General features: G+C 45.3%; 1 protein-coding gene across 1 annotated transcript in view; it reads left to right on the forward strand.

Annotated features, from left to right (window-relative positions):
- The window catches only part of COL4A4 (collagen type IV alpha 4 chain), a 113,018-nt gene that overhangs the window by 8,232 nt on the left and 85,114 nt on the right, over positions 1-19,672 (forward strand). Inside the window, exons 4-6 of the mRNA XM_089780857.1 lie at positions 11,195-11,329; positions 13,995-14,039; positions 15,980-16,096. Coding sequence (XP_089636983.1) covers positions 11,195-11,329; positions 13,995-14,039; positions 15,980-16,096 — 297 coding nt within the window. The remainder of the gene's footprint in view (positions 1-11,194; positions 11,330-13,994; positions 14,040-15,979; positions 16,097-19,672) is intronic.

Raw genomic sequence — 19,672 nt, forward strand, 5'->3', positions numbered from 1 at the left:
AGCTTGTGCAACCCTTAATCATGTGGGTGTGCAATTATTCACATGAGTAGGTTCTTTCAAATTAATGGCCCTGACTACACAAAGATTTTTGCATGTGATTAACATTATGCATGTGACAATATTTATGTTAAGTAAGTGCTGCATAGCCTAATGGTTCCAAAATCTAGCCCTTAGGTTTTAATTGGTAAAATTACCTCTAAGATAATTTGCATGTTTTTTTTCTCTTGATGAAAAAAGTTTAAGCTATTTTACACTTTTCTATTGGAGTATGTCCCTAGGTATATTCTTGAGAAGCTGTCTAATTCAGTAGACATTTGTTCATGGGAGAATGTCTTCTGAATTGAAAATCTTAACAGGGAAGAAAGAAAATTTGGACTGAAATACTTTGGAAATTAGATTTTTGAATAGATGAACTGAAACTGTCTGAATGGATCATAGTTTGCATAAAATACACGTAAAACTAGAAACCTTAACGCAGTCCTATTTATGAAGAAACTTATTTTAGAAAATATGCCATACTTTCAGATTTTTATAAGCAACTTTTAGCTTCAGTTTTCACACCCATACCTCTTACACCACTTTGATGTAATCCAAATAATACAATTGTCAAAAAGAGAATTGGGGGTCTTTTCTATCATCCAAAAGAGTCATTTTGGTAAACTGTGGAATTGTAAGTTGGTCCTTGATGCTCCCATTCCCACAGAAGTTTTGATAGGATGTTATAGGCATGAGATCATGTACTGTGTGTGTGTGGGGGGGGGGGGCGATCCTCAGACCCAGGGTCCCTGGCTTGTCTGGATCTGACCCCCACATTAGCATCAATTATTCCTAATTACCATAAAGTCACTTGTTAGATCAGATTCATACCCACAGTTGGTCAGTGAGCAACAGCTAGAGCTAAATTTTGTCCTAAGCTATGGCTAAGTCTATGTTTCAATCACAAGTATTTTTAGTAAACATCATGGGCAGGTCACAGGGCAGTAAACAAAAATGCATGGCCCCTGACCTGTCCATGACTTGTATTATATACCCCTGACTAAATCTTGCAGAAGTGATCCAGGCACACGCGTTTTCAGGGGTGGGTGGTGGCTTGGCAACCCCACTGGTGAGAGTTAGCAGGGCTGACAGGCTCCTCAGAAGCAGTGACATGTCCCTCCCTCAGCTCCTGGCTCCACATGTTGTCCCCCTTCTCTAAGCTCCAGCTCTGCAGCTCTCATTGGGCAGGAACCACAGCCAATGGGACCCCTGGGCACGGTGTTTGTGGGCAGGCCCACCAACTGGGGGGGTCAGAAGGAGTAATTGCCCTGGGGGCCGGAGATTCAAAGGGGCTCGGAGCTCTAGATACCACTGTGACTGCAGTAATGGCAGCCAGGGCCCTTGACCTTTTTGAATTGCACTGCAGCACCATTCCGTGCAGCTCTGAGGCCTGGGGGATGGGGCTGTGCCACAGTCTGGGCTGCATTAAGGGCTGACTGCCCTTGCCCACGCCCCTTCCGTTCAAGGCCCCGGCCCTTCTGGGGGGGTGGAATTGCCCCCCCCCCCGACACTTTGCCACAGGGCCCACAGTGGCTGTCTGGCCCACTGTCTGTAACAGCAGCATTGTGTGGACTTAGTAGCTAAGGAAGAGACCTGTTACAGCTTCCCAGGAGCCCTCCAAGGCAAGCACCAACCAGACCTCTATGCCCCAACCCCCTCTCCTGCCCAAACTGCTGCTGCTGCTGCTGCTGTGGGAAGGGAGTGTGGTGGCCTGACACTTCCCCAGCAGCAGCTGGTACTGGCCTAGACCAGCCACACTGACCAATTAAGTAATCACAGAGGTTCCTGGAAACTCATGGAATCCATGACAAACTAGCAGCCTTAGCTATGGCCCCTTTGTAATATCCTAAAATTGAATTAAATAAGCAGCTAGGGATCCCTGTAGCATGGAGGAATTAAGCCAAATCCTCCCTTGGAGAAGGGTGTGGGCAGAACTCACTGCATTCCAGTGATACCCTGGTGTGTGGCAGATGCACTGTAAATGTATGCACTCTTCTGGCTCTTCAGCATAATTACACCGACTCAGTTCCTATATTTCCTCTCCTGACCCTCTTTTCTGCTACACACTCCTACATAACATGGCTACGTCTACACTGGCCCCTTTTCCGGAAGGGGCATGTAAATTTCACCTATCGTAGTAGGGAAATCCGCGGGGGATTTAAATATCCCCCGCGGCATTTAAATAAAAATGTCCGCCGCTTTTTTCCGGCTTTTAAAAAAGCCGGAAAAGAGCGTCTACACTGGCCCCGATCCTCCGGAAAAAGCGCCCTTTTCCGGAGGCTCTTATTCCTACTTTGAAGTAGGAATAAGAGCCTCCGGAAAAGGGCGCTTTTTCCGGAGGATCGGGGCCAGTGTAGACGCTCTTTTCCGGCTTTTTTAAAAGCCGGAAAAAAGCGGCGGACATTTTTATTTAAATGCCGCGGGGGATATTTAAATCCCCCGCGGATTTTCCTACTACGACTGGTGAAATTTACATGCCCCTTCCGGAAAAGGGGCCAGTGTAGACGTAGCCCATGAGTTTGGCCAGTTCTTGTTTTCCAGAGGAGAGGAAGTGCTTTAATTCCCTGCACTGTGTGTACTCATGATAGTGGTTAGTGAAGCTCTTCTTTTAATTAATACACTGTGGTTAAGTTGTTACAATAAAACTCAGAATGACAATACACGGATGCTTGATATTGAAAGAAATAAGTATGTAGGTAATGCAGAATATGGAAGACATTAGCAAATACGCTAATAGCCTTGGTGATACGATGAAGGTCAGTGACACCTAGCTGATGAGAGAAGTATGCATGGCCATGAAAATGTTTAAAGACAGTTTTAACTTATGCTCCAATTTGTTCAACATTTCAAAACATTTTGAGAAAGATCACTAATGTTGACCGTCCCTAGACAGGTCATGGTTCTGTTCTGAGACTTCTATAGACCTTTTTCTGTTCCCAGCCTTTCCATGCTACAGTCTCCTTAATAATCCTTTGATTCCTAACTGGTCCCCACATGCCATGAGCCACATTCTCTAATTCCTCATCACTACCACATGACTTTCTCTTCCAGTGATTTCTCCCTCCTGACACCAGACATGCTTTTGCAATGCTTTGTAATCAGATTGACCTCAGAGGCTTCAAGAATCGCAGACACTTTGCCAGAATTTAAGTGGTTACAACATTTTCATTCAACAGTAAATAATTAAAAACCTGTCCTGCCTTTACCCCAGACTTGTGTGCCATTTACTTCTTTTGCTGTTGATTATGGAGGTAAGTGGATCCAAAAGCCTATATGGTATGCCTATATGGTCTTCTCTGATCTGCTTCTGTTAAGAGATCATGTCAAATGCCTAGTTTAAGATGGTAGAAAGTAAAACTTAGCCTGCCTGGCATTCATTCTCTCTGTTTTGTAGTTGAAACAAATGACCTATTTTCAGATAAGTAAAGTTGGTGCAATTTTAAAAAAATATATTCAATGCCTTGTGGGATAGAACTCCACAGAAAGAAATTGCTAATTAGAAATATGAGGGGGAAAAGGAGTTATATTCTGCCAGAAGCAGTGAAAGGCAAGCTATGCATGTTTTTTTATGTGTTCTATCCCACTGTGGTTCAGGTTGTGACATGCCATTCCACCAACTAGATAAACAGCACAGAAAAGCTAAAAAGTCATCTGACCAGAACTTCATGATAATTTAATATTGGTAGATCTAATTTTGTGGTGTGCTTATTTAGAATGACCCCATTCTGTTTAACCTGTTTTCTCTCTTCTGGGTCTTCTAGGCCCATTATATAGAAAGATGTAATTTTGTCGTAAATCAGCCTGGTTGAGTAGGATTCACCAGATACAAATTTGGTGAATGTAGGCTCTTTTTGACATTCAGAACCATTCCCATCTATTTGGTATTCAAAAATACTGGACAAATATTACAAGTAAATAAATTGCAGTGAGGGTATTATAGGTGATGTATTTGAGTTCTGCATGTGAGGTTTCAAATTGGAAACCCAACAAACAAGTGAGCTGAACACAAATTTGATAATAAACATGTATTCTTCTTCCTCGTTGAGACCAGTTTCGAAGGACCACAAATTCATAAATACAAGAGTTCAAATGGAACCGAATCTATACCCTGTTATTTGGGAAAGATTTGTAAATCGCTGTTCCTGGTACTGTCATCTGTAGTAATAATAATACAGTTTTTAATATCAAAATCTCTTGAAATCACCAGTTACACATAGGGCTTAACTTGTCTGAGAACAGTTCTATTGATACCATTTTAAAATTTCACCTTGAGTGCTAAATCCTAAGAAAAAACCCAAAGACTAAATAACCGAACAGGGCATTGGGGAATTCAGTGGGACTAAGAGGCAAGGTTGAGGGATGGGTATGGAATCTGCCTACCAGCACGTGGCAAAGTAACTGAAGAGCTCCAAGGCTTCAGTAGCCCTCATATGCTTTCAGTGGAATAAAAGTCAGTGGATCCACATAGGTAGATGACCACATTTCCCATTGTTGAATACAGGACACCTGATAAAGTTACTCATAGTCAAGCGATTTCAACACAATCAGTCATACAAAGGTTTGATTTAAAATCAAGTTGTCTGAGCACCTGATAAAAGGAAATACTATGTGGTTGGATTCTTTTACTCGTTTTATTTACCTTCTTAACTTTAGGTTTACCTGGGCTTGAGGGAAGGGGTAGCACACATACACACACCGTACACCTCTCTCACATAGGTGGAGAGGTGTGACTGACTGACCTAACTCTTTCTGTTTGGTCCTCTCCACCCTCCACACCTGGCTGGATCCCAAGACAGACCCACATGCTCTGGTACCGCACAGCATCTTCCTGGGCCAAAGAGGGGGGTGGAGAGGGGCAAGCAGGGTCACATGCACCTCTACCCAGATTTCTGCCAGGTTTCTCACAAGAATGTTGCCAGCAGCAGCCTTTTGGTATTGTGCAGGAGAGAAGGGACATGGAGGTAGGGTGACTAGATGTCCCATTTTAAAAAGGACATTTAAGCCCAAATTGTTCCATATTTTCTATCTCTGCCTGCGTCATTACTGACATGTCCTGCTCCTGCTGGATCCCTGTTTGCCAGCTGCCTGCCCACCATCAGTGAATGTGTGTGTGGGGATGGGGGAGTTCCAGTGGCTGACAATGGAAGTAGACATGCAAGACTGATGGTCAGGCAAAGATGCAGTATGCAAGACCTTCCAGCCCAAGAAGAGCATGTGCTAAAGCACTGCACAGCCCGGACATGGAGAAGCCTCTCCACCCCTTAGCTAAACTCTGAAGTGCCTGGGGAGATGGGAGGGGGGAGCAATTGCCAGCCATTTCACACCTCAGCCAGCAGCCTCCATGTAAAGAGTCCACGTCCGCGGCGGGAGGCCATGCTGACTCCCTGTACTGCCCAGTTAAAGGACAATTGCCGTGTCACAGTACGTAAACAGTTTGCCCAGCACGTCTCGAGCCTAGCGGCTGGTCGAGCAACAGTTTATAACAGCCACCCCCTTGGTCAGGGTGGGCACCAAATGAGCACTTTAGAAGTCAGGGACTCAAGCCTCTCAGTAGGTTGAGAGGCAGTTTATCAGGCCTGACCTTCAGTTCAGGCAGAGCCGCAGGTCAACAGTTAAGGACCCAGGCTGGGGCGCAGCCTGGGCAAGCAGTTTATAAGGCCCAGCCCACGGTCAGGGCAGGGTGGACAGACAAAAGTTTAACACAAGCGGTTCAATGACAGTTTAAAGCTCAGGCCGGGTCCCAGCTGGCAGGGGTCAGGTCTCCTCGCTGGCGGAGAGCCAACACGCGCAGGGGTTTTGCCCCCACAGGAGGAAGCCTGCCACCTGAGGGGAGGGTGACAGACGGGGGGGATGCAGGCTCACCTGCTCCTCTGCATCCCAGCCCAAGGCCCTGACAGTGACAGCGCGGCGGCCACTGTGTCGGCAGGGATCCGGACCACAACACCCAACCAGGTCTGTGGGTCAGCGGGCATCGAAGCTGCAACACGCTGCCTAACTGACCTCTATCTCCTCAGCTGCCCCGGGGTCAGCTGTCCCCAGGCCACTTCCCAGTTCCCTCTGGGGGCCTACCTGGCTCAGGTGCTGCTCCTCAGGGTCGTCTGGGGATGGAGGTGCTAGCAGCGTATCCATCGGTTCTGGTTCAGGCAGGGGCCCAGGTGGACCGGTCCTGTCGGTGTGGCCTGGTGAGGGTCCTGGAGGTCTCTGTGAGTCTTCGGGCCATGGCAGCAGTCTCAGCAGCCCAGGCCAGATAGTGGGGGCTGCAGGGGTATTGGCGGCCCAACCCCGTCCTTTCGTCGTGTGCAGCATGGCTGGACCTTTTGCTGCGGGCTGAGCATCTGGCCGCCGGGCTCCAACTGATGCTAGGTCTACACTGCTGCTTTTTTTTTCCAGTTCTTTTGCTGGAAGAGGCTTTTCTGAGATTTGGCCCGTCTAGACTGGGCCAAATGTCAGAAAAAAGGCTCTTTTGGAAGCCCCCTTATTCTTGGTGGAATGAGGATTACAGGGGCTTCCGAAAGAGCGCGTTTGCTCTTCCACAAAAAAAGCAGAAGAGCAAACGCATTCCCTGGACACGGAACAATTTTTCTGTGCATCGTAAGGATAAGTTACAATAAAACATTTACTACAGTGTGAAATGTTTAATTGTCCAGAGGTCAGAAAGCACTCAACCAGAGGAAAGTTCCTGTGGCTTTGGTTGACATTTTAAAGAGTTGTTCCATCTCCCACTCTAATATAAACATTTGTAGTTAATCTGATTAAATGACTTTGTCCAACCCACTCTTAGACTTTCACTGCTAGAGCTAAACTGTGTAATCATTATGGGCTCATTTAGACTACGCGGAACAGTCGAAAGAGGATATGCAATTTCCTGCAGACAAGCATCCTAGCAAAGCAAGTGCTCCCATCGGAGCTCAGGCCCCTGGCATGAGGGACAGCTGTTATCCATTCTGTGCTGGTCCTGCATCCTGGCACCTCCGCTTCATGTGCAGCGTCTGGACACCTGCGAAGCCTGGTTCTGCAGAATTTGCATATCTTCTTCCAATTGCGCTTTCGAAGGTGAAAGTATTTTAGACACGGTTTTTTCGGCCGACCCCCTCCCCTTTGTCGAAAAGCCGCTCTTCCTCAAAAAATGAGGTTTATGCGGCTTTTCGACAAAGCGGGGGTTTGCCAAAAAAGCCACATCTAAATTACTTTAACTTTCGAAAGCTCTGCTTTCCAAAGTGCGACCAGAAGATATGCACATTCCTGTGGAATTTGCATATCCTCTTTTGACTGTTCCATGTAGTCTAGATGAGCCCTGTATGTATTTTGGTTGATTTCCTAAAGTATCCAGAGAGAATTCTAGTCTTCACAAAACATAGCAGGGATAAGGGTGCCTCTGCAAATGCTTGCTAAGGGTACATCTAGACAGTGGGGCTATTTCAAATATGCTCATTTCAAAATAACAAGTGTGCTATTTCAGTATCCCTGTAACCTTCATTCCATGAGGTTTAAGGGATGTGTGGAAATAGTACATTATTTCAAAATTTGGCGCTGTGTAGATGTGCCAATTTTTAAAATAAACTATTTTGAATACAATCAAAATAAGATACACAATTTGCGTAGCACAAATTGCATATCTTATTTCAAGTTTAGGGTACTGTGTAGACACACCCTTAGATAGGGACCATTCCGATTTGTTTCAGCAGCGGCTGACTTGGGGACCCCTGGGGCAGAGCAGCTGGGGTGCTGCCGGGTTGGACCCGCAGCGCCGAGGGGCGGCGCTACGGGACCAACCCCGCAGCACCCCAGCTGCTCTGCCCCAGGCGTCCAGATTCAGCCTGCTAGTGAAACTGACGATGCTGGTCAGTTTCAGCAGCGGCTGAATCCCGACGCCTGGGGCAAAGCAGCTGGGGTGCTGCCGGGTTGGTCCCGTAGCGCTGCCCCTCAGCGCTGCAGGAACAACCCGGCAGGACCCCAGCTGCTCTTCCCCAGGGGTCCCCAATTCAGCCGCTGCTGAAACAGATCAGCGGCTGATTCCAGGAAGCCCCGGGCAGAGCAGCTCTGCCCCGGGCTTCCTGGAATCAGCCACTGATCTGTTTCAGCAGCGGCTGAATCGGGGACCCCTGGGGCAGAGCAGCTGGGGTCCTGCCGGGTTGGTCCCGCAGCGCCGTCCTTTGGCGCTGCATGACCAACCCGGCAGCACTCCAGCTGCTCTGCCCCAGGTGTCCCCAAGAGCAGCTGGGGTGCTGCCGGGTTGGTCCCGCAGCCCCGAGGGGCAGCGCTACGAGACCAACCCGGCAGCACCCCAGCTGCTCTGCTCCCGGCTTCCCCGATTCAGCTGCTGGTCAGTTTCAGCAGCAGCTGAATGGGGGAAGTCTGTCCGGCTGCCCCAGCACTTCCGGGTTCCTGATGGTGCCGGACCATCAGGAGTCCCGGAGCATTGGATGCTGGACTAATGGAGTTTTACTGTAGTAAGTTCTGAAAAGCAGGAGTTCTATATTACATTAATTGAACACCACAACATGCATTCATCCTTCAGATTTAGTATTAAGGAGATGTCCAAGAAAACAAACTACAGTGGATATTTTAGAAGAAAAAACAGAAGCTTGTCTTTTAGACAAATCTATTTGCAGTTTGGGTAGAAAATTAGTGCTGTCAGGTACACTTAGATTTCCATAATTGTGGATAGTTTCTTTTTAAGAGTAGATGTAATTGAAGAAGGGCCATTTAATTCAATTACAAGGGTCTGCTCTCTTAAAGCATATTGGGCTTTTATACAAGGCACTGTACTTAGCACCCTCCATAGCACTTTGCAAAGATGAACTAAATAGTCTTTGCAGACCCACAAGATATATATATAAGAATCAGATGATCTTTTATGTAGGAAAAAACAAGTTGCAGCAAATGCCGTAAATATCTACCTATTGGGCTTTATTAGCAGTGCCAGTGAGAAGGATGGTATTTCATCCTACAGGTCTGCCCAGGGTTGTGGCCTTCTAAACTACAGGCTCTCCAGAGATATACAGAAACCTGGGCCATCTGTGAGCTGTTGTGAATCTCACCTACCTCAGGATGGCATTCAGTGTTGATTGGCCAACTCTATGCAAGATGATGTTGACTGAGTTATAGGTGCTTTGCTGTGTTAAAGAGATGAATAGAAGGGAATAGTAACATGGGACATGTGGTGCCAGGGTTTACTCACGTGTTTTTATATATATAAGGGCTGTCAATTGACATGCATTAATGCCTGCAATTAACGCAGGCTAAGATTAACGCGTTAAATTTTTTAATGCGTTAATTGCAGGAGTTGATGCTGCGCTGCCCCTTTGAAGTGCCACTGCAGTGCTTCAAAGGACAGTGCAATGCTGAGCCCGGGATCAGCTGGGGACTCCCAGAAGCTGCGCCTCTGCTTTTTAAATGTGCCACCAGGCTCTTGTATTAAGGCTCTTCAGTAAAATGTATTAAGATGCCATTTAGAAAGCAGAGGCACAGCATCTGGGACCAAGGCACGAGCCAGGAATCAGCTGATACGCAGCTCATGCTCGGTCTCCCCAGCTACGCCTCTGCCTTTTAAATGTATTAAGAGCCTGGTGGCTCTTAATACATGTAAAAGCTAGAGCTACAATGGGTTTAGCTCCCGGGGCTGGGAGCTAGCTCTGCTATGGCTCTGCAGTTTTCCCCCTTATCGAGTAGTCGATGGAAATTCCATCAACTACTCGATTAGTTGATTAAACGCAATTTAACATCCGTAGTTGCTACCTACATTCCTTTTGCTGTTTCAGCTGAACATGGCCCTTCTTGCCCTAGTTGTTGTGCAGTTGCTATGCAATGTTAAACTAAGTACCATGTGAGTGTGTGTGTGTGTGGGAAGGGTCCATTTCAGCAGCAGTTGAAGTGAGTCCTGTCTCAAAGGTTTGATGCAGTGAAAAATGTCAAGATCCTCATATCAAAGTCAGGAACACAAACCAAACAAACAAAAACACGTCCTCTACAAGATAAGGTAGCTTAAACTATGGTACTCTTAATTTTCATATTTTAGCAGAAGAAATTATATTTGTTCCTTAAAGAAAAGGGATCTGGTCACTCCATGCTCCCAATTATAATTGAAGGAAAAAATAGTATTCGTACAGAATCAGTTCATGTTAAAATGTCTAGACTGGGTAAAATTTATCTGTTCTGTGATCTGTTCTGTGACTTCTAGAAGTAATTATACTACTGCAGCCAACACATATTTGTCTACATCTCTTCTTAATTTCTGACATTTTTCTGCTCTTCACACATTGAAATAAAATAAATAAACTGGCTGTTGTTTCTGTGACTGGAGATTGCATTCCAGAATTCTTTGCTGCCCTCAGGTGGTCAGCATTGAGCTGTACACTTTCCTTTAAAAGGATTGGGGTCAGTTCTGCCGTTGTATTATGTTAGATAGTTGATAGACTAAATCAGAAAAGAAAAACAATCTTCAAAAGGAGGAGACTGTATTTCAGAGAACAACAAATATAATGAAACAGTGACAGTAAAAAAGAGCAAAGAAAAGAAACACTTATGTACATGGTAGGAAATGTAGGAAAATTTAGCATCAACAGTCCTGATCCTGGCTTAACATCAGGCCTGTCAGAAAAATAAAACAACAGTAAGAAGGGAGTAAAAAGAATGACTTGGACCTGAAAGTCTTACTTATGAAGTTACTGTTGTGAATGTCTAAATCAGCTGCAGAAGAGCAGAACAATCACTTTTTCCTCTAAAAATGTTGAACTTGCTAGTAACATCTAGAATGACTATGAGGCAAGAATTTAGTGAAAAAACAAGCTTTTAATTTTTTCCACTTTGTTTGCTTTGTGCACTTAGCAGCACTTTGTGTATTGCCATAACAGTGGCCAAGAGATGTAGAAGCCCAAATGTAGTGTACTGGGGTGCTCTGATCCTGGAACATCTGTGGTCTGGACCAGAGAGTTCTGGTTTACAGAGGTGCAAGAACATGTATACCAACGGTAGCAAGCATACAGACATTCAAGTGGCAGTTTGGCTGGGGAGGGGAGTGGGAGAGATGCTCACTTCCCTTGTTTGTATATTAAACTTTGTTTTTCTCACAGTCTTCTCTGCACCATCACTAGCAGCCAGAGGGAGGTTAACTGTATTTGTTTACTCTACTGCCTCTGAATCATTTCTTCTGTTTCAGGGTCAGCCTGGTCACCTAGGGGCTCAAGGTCCAATAGGACCTTTGGGATTTACAGGGCCCACTGGTTTGCAAGGAGAAAAAGGACAGAGAGGTGAGAATGGGCTCCCCGGGCCCCCTGGAGGAAAAGGTGATAAGGTAGGAAATACTATGGGAAAGTCTTTTTTAAGTATATCTTGCTATATATTTTAGAATGGTGTGTCTCTGTCTGTCTGTCCCTCTGTCTGTGAATCCATTTGTTCAAGAACTCCTCTTAAACCGTAAGAGCTAGGACCACCAAATCTGGTATCCAGCTTCCTCTTATTCATAACTTAAAGCAAGGCCAGGGTTTGGTTGTGCCAGGATAAAAGGATACATGTGGAATTTGATTATTTCTTATAAAATGAAAAGGGAGGGGGTCTTGCAGTAGGGAGTGGAATGACCACAGGGGGCAGCAAGGAACCAGAATGGGGATCAGGACAGAATGGAGCCTGCAGGGTGGACCATGGGATAGCTATCTACTATATATTTTAGAGAGTTTGTGTATCTGTCTGTGTGTCTGTATGTCCCTCAGCTGGGGGACATGCGCCTCTCCTGGGGCTATGCTCACTAGAGCTGGAGCTGCAGAGGCCATGAACAGGCCCTTCTCATGAACAGCTGCTATGGTGACTTGGGGCTCTCTCCCTGGAGCAGCCTACATACTGAACCTCTCATCTCCAGCCACACCCCAGAATAATGATTTAAATGAAGAAAAACAAAACTTATTTGAGTTAAGGACCTGAGCAACGCTGGATAAATCTAGTAAAATATAACGGTGAATATTGCAAAATGAAACAAAACAAGAACAATAAAAGCCTTTACTGAATGTTAACATTGCACAGCTATTTCCTGTTCTTACTCATACAAAACTTCCTGTGAAATCAGTTGTAGAGATGCCTGAGAAGGGGAACTGCAGCATTTGGCCCTATGTTAGAAAATCAAAGTTGGCAAAAAAAAAGTTAAAATTCGGGGAACTAGTCTCCATTTGGTATGTCCAACCTCACTCAACTGAACATCAAGGAGGTTACATGCACATTAGGGCTGTCAATCAATGCATGTTAATACCTGCGATTAAGGCAGAGCACAATTCATTTTTTAATGCATGTTAATTGCAGGCGTTTCTGCAGTGCTGCCCCTCTGACATGCCACCGCCTGCGTGGCAGAGCCAGAGAGCAGCAGTGCAGCGCTGCCCCTTTGAGGCAGTGCTTCAAAGGGGCTGCACAATGCTGAGCCCGGGATCAGCTGAGGACTCTAGCTGATCCCGGGCTCCCTCAGCGCTGACCCTTTCAAATGCCACTGCTGAGTTTCAAAGGGGCAACGTGAGCAGAGCCTGGGATCAGCTGGGGACTTCAGCTGATCCCAGGCTCCTGCGGAGCTGCCCCTTTGAAACGCCGCAGTGACAATTCAAAGAGGCAGCCCTGCATGGAGCCTGGAGTCAGCTGGGGACTCCAGCTGATCCTGGGCTCCCGTGTTGCACTGCCCCTTTAGTATTTCAAAGGGGCAGTGCTGCATAGCTAATCCCAGGTTCCCGTGGTGCTGTCCCTTTGAAACGCTGTGGTGGCAGCACTGCACCGAGCCCAGGGTCAGTTGGGGACTCTAGCTGACCACAGGCTTCGCGTTGCATTGCCCTTTTGAAATACCGCAGCGGTGTTTCAAAGGGGCAGCGCCCACACAGCTGATCCCGGGCTCCCACAGCCCTTTGAAACATTGCAGTGGTGTTTTAAAGAGGCAGCGCAACACAGAGCTTGGCATCAGTAAGAATACTATTATTGTTTAACAGTGCGATTAATCGTGCGATTAATTTTTTTAATCACTTGATAGCCCTAATGCACATATGATGGGGAAGACTAGAGCTTTAAAATAATGTTGTACAATAGGCACAACTTTGCCATTTTTGTTTGACTGTTATAATTCAGCTTTTGGTTTTACCAGGTCTACAATCTATGAACCTTTACCCTTGCTTTCCTTGGTCTAATTGCATTAACTCCAGCATAAGCAAGATCAAAATTTAGCTTCTCGTGTACAACTGTACTGAAATATAGAGCTTGATCCTGCATTGATATCAATGGAAGCAGAAGTCAGTCTGCAGTATGGCACATACATATTATGTTTATATTAATCTTATGTGTAATCCCATAAACTATAATGGATGAAATTAGCCTTAAGGGCTGAGTGTTATCCCCCAGTATCATTTGTGATATTCATAGCTATCATTGATCATCGTTCAGACTACACTAGCTGGATAGGCCCAGGCGGAGTCTGTCCACTTTATATCAGAGATACAAAGTGGGTGAGGTATAACTTATTTGACCAACTTCTGTGGGTGAAAGACCAAAGCTTTCAAACTACACTTAGTTGTTCTTCAAATCTGGGAAAGTAGTCAGTGTCTACACAAGGTGTTTTACTCTAACTGGCCACTTGGCCTTGAATGGTCTCTTATAATATGTGTTAACTGTTTATGCTAAACAATCTGGTCTACCTTGCATTTAGCCTAGTACACTATCTTTCCCAGACCTGAAGAAGAGCTCTGAGTAATCTCAAAAACTTCTCTTTCTGACCGGTCAGAAAGTTGGTCCTATAAAAGATATTACTTCACCCAGTTTTCTTTCTAATATCCTGGGAACAATATAGCTACAACAAGCCATTTATCCTGCAGTGTTTGAGTTAAAGTCATGATTCAAATGTGTCTCTATTTCCAGAAAGTTTTTGGCACTAATTTTACAATATCACATCCTCATGTTGTCCTCAGTTTAAATGTTCTTCAATTTAAAATGTCTTTTTTTAGGGTCCAACAGGAGTCCCAGGATTTCCTGGTTTAGATGGTGTGCCTGTAAGTACACTGCCAATACTGTGGTATAAAGATTACAATTAACCTGAATCCATAGGTACCTTTTAAAACAGCTTACCTTACTAATCAGATACAGTTAGTTTTATACCCTGCAATATTGTATCACCTGGAGAACGACACAGTTTGTACATGCATGAAAAACAAGGTAAATTATTATTATATTTAGTATTAATAATTCACATTACCCTATTTTCCAAATGACAATACAAATTAATTATACTTCTTAGTGGCCCATTGAAGTAAGTAAATATTATTATTCCCATTTTACAGAAGAGGAATAGTAGCTAGAGAGTTAACTAAGGCTTAACCAAATCAATGCAGCATAGAAATGCCAATATCAGAATTAAAAAACAGTAGTTTCTGGCTTCAAGGCTGTAAGGTGGACCACACAGCATCTGAATACATTTTTAAAATAGCAAAAAGGAACCCTAATTAGTCGTTCTTTTCCCATTGAAGCATTTTGAGACCTGTCATGCAGTCCTTACTCAGATAAAAACCTCACTGATACCAGTGAAAGTTTTCCTGAATAGGGACTATAGAACCTGGCATTTTAGTATTTAGGCAAATAGAAATATACCTTTGTACAAGCCATCATATAAATGTCACTGTATCAGATGTGGAATGAGTAGGGTAAAAGGAGAGGATGCTCTATTAAATTCAATATTTTGAAAATGATCTTCTATTAGATCTAAACCCTGGGAGAGCCTTTATGGCCCAGAGGAAACAAACAAAATAGAAATAGTTCATTTGGGATGTTCATGTAGGCCAGGAAGCAGAGATCCTGTGGAGGAGATCTCTGATCCATTTTTGCTCTGTGTAAGCCTTCCACATGTAGCCTTCCATGTAGTCAGAATGTTACTAAAGGAGCTGTAATAAAACATGGGTCCATAAGGCCAAAATTTAACAGAAACGTTGTGTCTGCTACAATTGTCTGTTAAATAAAGATTCCTTTTTCAAGAAAAATAGCATGTTTGTGAAAAAAAATTTCCTCAAAAGTTTTTCAGAGAAAGGGATTTTAAAAAAGAATTGTTTCAGAAGTCCTAAAATGGGATTTTTTTTGGCTTGCCAGCATCCCACTTGGAAGGTTAATCTGTCAGACAAGAAACTTCCAGATAGGCAGCCAATGAGCAGTCATTTCAGTTTTCACAATAGAAAATCTAACTTTTTTTTTTTTTTGCAAAAGTGAAATTTTCATGTAGAGGTGTTTAATTTTGCACAAAAGATATTTTCAGTTGGAAAATCATTCTGGTGGGAAACTCCCAACCAACCCCAGTGTCCACTGCTCTCTTCGTCCTCTGTAATAGTGAATGGTCAGTCCATGGGACGGGGGGAGGAGGGTGAAAAGTCCTTTCCTCCATTCCAGAATTTGTGTGTGGATTCCCCTGAGCGTATAGAATGTTTGACTCAAAATTTGCCATATTTTCTTGAATTGTACCCTATCAGTAAAAAGGGGCATGGCTAGTTTGAAATGGCCTTAGTGTATGTCACTCACAAGGAACAAAACCTTTTCCTTATTTCCCCAATTGCTCTTTAATTCTTCCAGAAGGCATTTACTTAGAGTTTGATTTTGCCTCCATTGAAGGAACACTTTTGTTAATGATTCTGATGAGAATAGCGTCCAGTCTAATGCTCTGCCTACCCTGGCATTGCTGCTGTGCATGCCATCAAAGAACAGAATGTTAGAGGTATCAGAGCAAAACCTCTATGTTCAGATTACAGGCCCAGTTTTGTGCCTATTGCTGGATGTAAGAAAGATTCTTATAAACCTGATTGGGAGGCTTTTTCTAGTGTAAGGAGTATAGAAGCAAGACATATGTGAGTTATCCTCTGTCCCAGTTGTCACCAGTGTCACTGCTGTGTTTAGACAAAAGCTGAACCTAAATAACAATGCAACATCAATATATGTAATTAAACCTCAATAGGGACATCCTGGAATTGAAGGGGCAAGGGGCAGACCTGGCTTGAATGGCTGCAATGGTTCAAGAGGAGATCCCGGATTTCCAGGAGAGACAGGATATATTGGACCAAGAGGCTCACTTGTAAGTTATGAGCTTAATTATAAATTATTTAACTTTCTCTCCGGGTTAACACCTTAGACTATGGCTGCAGGCCAAAGAAAGCAAGCAGACCAGGACATTGGGTTTGGTCCTTCTTTGGGCAGGGGATTGGGCTCGATGATCTTCTGAGGTCTCTTCCAACTGTATGATTATATGGTAGGCTTATGACTTCGATTATGTGAGCTTGTGTCCTGACTTAGTCAGTTTCTACACAGCACCTTTTTGAAGATGCTAAGGGCCGCCCATTCCTGTTCACATCAGTGAATTAGAGGGTGCTCAGCATCTTTCAGGATCCAATGTTAAGTTAAAGATGAAATTAAGTTTGCTAACCCTTAAACTGAAGTTCTGCAGTACTTGATCACAAAAGAACTTCTCCCAAGTCAAAGAACACAATTATGTCTGCTGGGGCCATTATGCAAGAAAAGTTTCCAAAGCTACGTGCCACTAGTGTTGTTGTATAGAGGGCTGTATAAGATACATACAGTAAAACTCCGATGGTCCGGCATCTGATGGTCCGGTACTCCTGATGGTCCGGCACCATCAGGAACCCGGAAGTGCTCCGGGCAGCTGGACCATTGGAGCTGCTCTGCTCCCAGGTTCCCCAATTCAGCCGCTGCTAAAACTGACCAGCGGCTGAATCGGGGAAGCTGGGGGCAAAGCAGCTGGGGCGCTGCCGGGTTGGTCCTATAGCGCTGCCCCTCGAGGCTGCGGGACCCAACCCGGCAGTGCCCCAGCTGTCCCCGATTCAACCGCTGCTGAAACTGACCAGCGGCTGACTCCAGAAAGCCCGAGGCAGAGCTGCTGTGCCCCGGGCTTCCTGGACTCAGCCCCTGATCAGTTTCAGCAGCGGCTGACTTGGGGACACCTGGGACAGAGCAACTTGGGTGCTGCCGGGTTGGTTTCGCAGCGCCAAGGGTTGGCGCTACCAGACCAACCTGGCAGCGCCCCAGCTGCTCTGCCCCAGGCATCTGGATTCAGCCGCTGTTGAAACTTACCAGCGGCTGACTCCAGGGAGCCCGGGGCTGAGCAGCTGTGCCTTGGACTTCTGGAGTCAGCTGCTGATCAGTATCAGCAGTGGCTGACTTGGGGATGCCTGGGGCAGAGCAGCTGGGGTGCTGCCGGGTTGGTCCAGTAGCGCCGCTCCTCGGTGCTGTGGGACCTACCCGGCAGCACCCCAGCTGCTCTGCCCCAGGCGTCCTGATTCAGCCGCTGCTGAAACTGACCAGCAACTGACTCCAGGAAGCCCAGGGCAGAGCAACTCTGCCTCGGGCTTCCTGGAGTCAGCTGCTGATCAGTATCAGCAGGGGCTGACTTGGGGACACCTGGGGCAGAGCAGCTGGGATGCTGTCGGGTTGGTCTCGCCGCACCAAGGGTCGGTGCTACCGGACCAACCCGGCAGCACCCCAGCTGCTCTGCTGCAGGCGTCCCGATTCAGCCGCTGCTGAAACTGACCAGCAGCAGCTGAATCAGGGACGCCTGGGGCGGAGCCGGACTATCGGAAGGGGGGGGCTATGAGGGATCTGGGGTGGCATCTCCCTCACCCCACTCCAGACCCCTCATAGCCCCCACTTCTGATAGTCCGGCAAATCTGATAATCCGGCACCCCCTGGGTCCTAAAGGTGCCGGATTATCGGAAGTTTACTGTACATACCAGGGATATTAAATTTAGTTTAATCAACTAGTCGATGGATTTTCCGTCAACTAGTTGATTAGTCGACAAGTGGGGGAGCCTCAGTGGGATTAACTCCCAACCTGGGAGCTAACCCCCTGCAGCTCTGCCTTTTAAATGTATTAAGAGCCTGTTGGGACAGCTGATTCCCTGGTCACGCAGGGTCCCCTCCGCTGCGCACCAGCCTTTTAAATGTATTAAGAGCCAACACTTAAGAGCTGTCAGGCTCTTAATGCATTTAAAAAGTCCCAGATGCTGCGCCTCTCCTGAGCACGAGGTGGGACCACTGTTTCCTGGCTTGCGCCCACTACCCCCCTGTCTGCCCTGCCCCTGTGGAGATGGTGTTGGGGGGAACTGGCTTTTAAGCTGGCTCCCCCCAGCACTGGTTCCTGCTCCCCACCTCTTGCTGACTCTAATAGAGGCAGCAAGGGGGGGAAGCGACTAGTTGACTATCTGATAAGCTTTTGCTTATCAAATAGTCAACTAGTCGTTTGCATCCATAATTTATATGTACACCCTTCAGGCACCTTTACAATACTTGCCTAAATTATGCCTCACCTGCTACACTACCATTCATACCCATGCTAGGGGGACTGTATGGGTTTGTATGCAGGCACGTACGCAGGAATTTCTGTGGGGGGAGGTGCTTTTTTTGTAAGTGTGGACCACAAAGGTGTGAATGTACCCCCATAGTTCCCCAAGTAAGCAAGGAAACCAGCCCCAGCCTTCCCCCAGTTGGTCAGAGCACGGGGGAAGGAGACTCAGGTAACGTGCCACTCCTGCCTTTCCCTGGCTGGCTGGATTATGCTTACTTGGGGAACCAAGGGGGTGCTTTCACAGCCTTTGCACCCCCACCTCTGCATATAGGCCTTGTATACCATATGCCACTAAAAGAAGCCACTAAAAGAAGCATGGCATGTATACATAACTTGAGACACACACCATCATCTTATGTTCTACCGTATAATAGCCAGCCACAGTCTGACCCTGAGGTATATTTTATAAAAATGAAATATTTAAAATTATCTCTAAGATTACTAGCCTTTCCCTCTGAAAAAAAGTGTATCTGAATTTAAATTACTCCAATATTTTAATACAGGCTAAAGTAAATTAAAATCTCAGAACCAAATCCTTGGTTGGTGGAAAAAGGTAGCGCTCCAGTGAGTGCAATACAGTTTATGCTGATTTATACCAGCAAAGGATCTGACATAGTTTTTGATGTTCTGCAAAAGCACAGAATTGCTAAATTGAGACTTAGAACAAAGTTAGAGCCTGAATCTGCTGGTTCTAGGAAATCTGAGCCTTAGCAGACCTATCACAGCATATAAAAGAACATAAAACAACACACACACACAGCTTGGGATCCAAATTAAAATACGCACACCAAGAAATTAGGCTTTCTAGGAAAACATGACAAAGTGAAAACAAAGATCTTAATTATCTGTTCAAGTATGATAATGCCACACCAAGCTCTGTATATAGATTGATTCCCAAACTTATTAATTGATTTATTACTCCAGATACTAACCTGATTACCTACTACAAGTACATCAGTGGACTTTTAATTTCCCTGTTCCTTCCCATTTACATCATGTTCCTGTATAATTTTGTCATAAAATAAGTGCATGGTAATTTCACTTATCTTAAATATATACCTGTAATTGTCCCTTTAAATAAAAAATAAGTGGTTGAAAAAAATTAAAGCGTTAACACACAAAACCCCAGCTTAAGAAGCTGAAAAGGTGACAAGATACATTTAATAAAAATACTTTGTTGCACAAACAAAATCAGACCTGGAATTTGTTGAGAGATATAAGTGGAAATAAGGCAGAAGCAAATGTAGCTTTCAATTGGACTGCTTCAGAGCAACCTGTTTGATGGGTCCATTC

Source organism: Pelodiscus sinensis, chromosome 10 (genome assembly GCF_052426305.1).
Source record: "Pelodiscus sinensis isolate ZL-2025 chromosome 10, ASM5242630v1, whole genome shotgun sequence".
In the NCBI taxonomy this organism is placed as follows: domain Eukaryota; kingdom Metazoa; phylum Chordata; order Testudines; family Trionychidae; genus Pelodiscus; species Pelodiscus sinensis.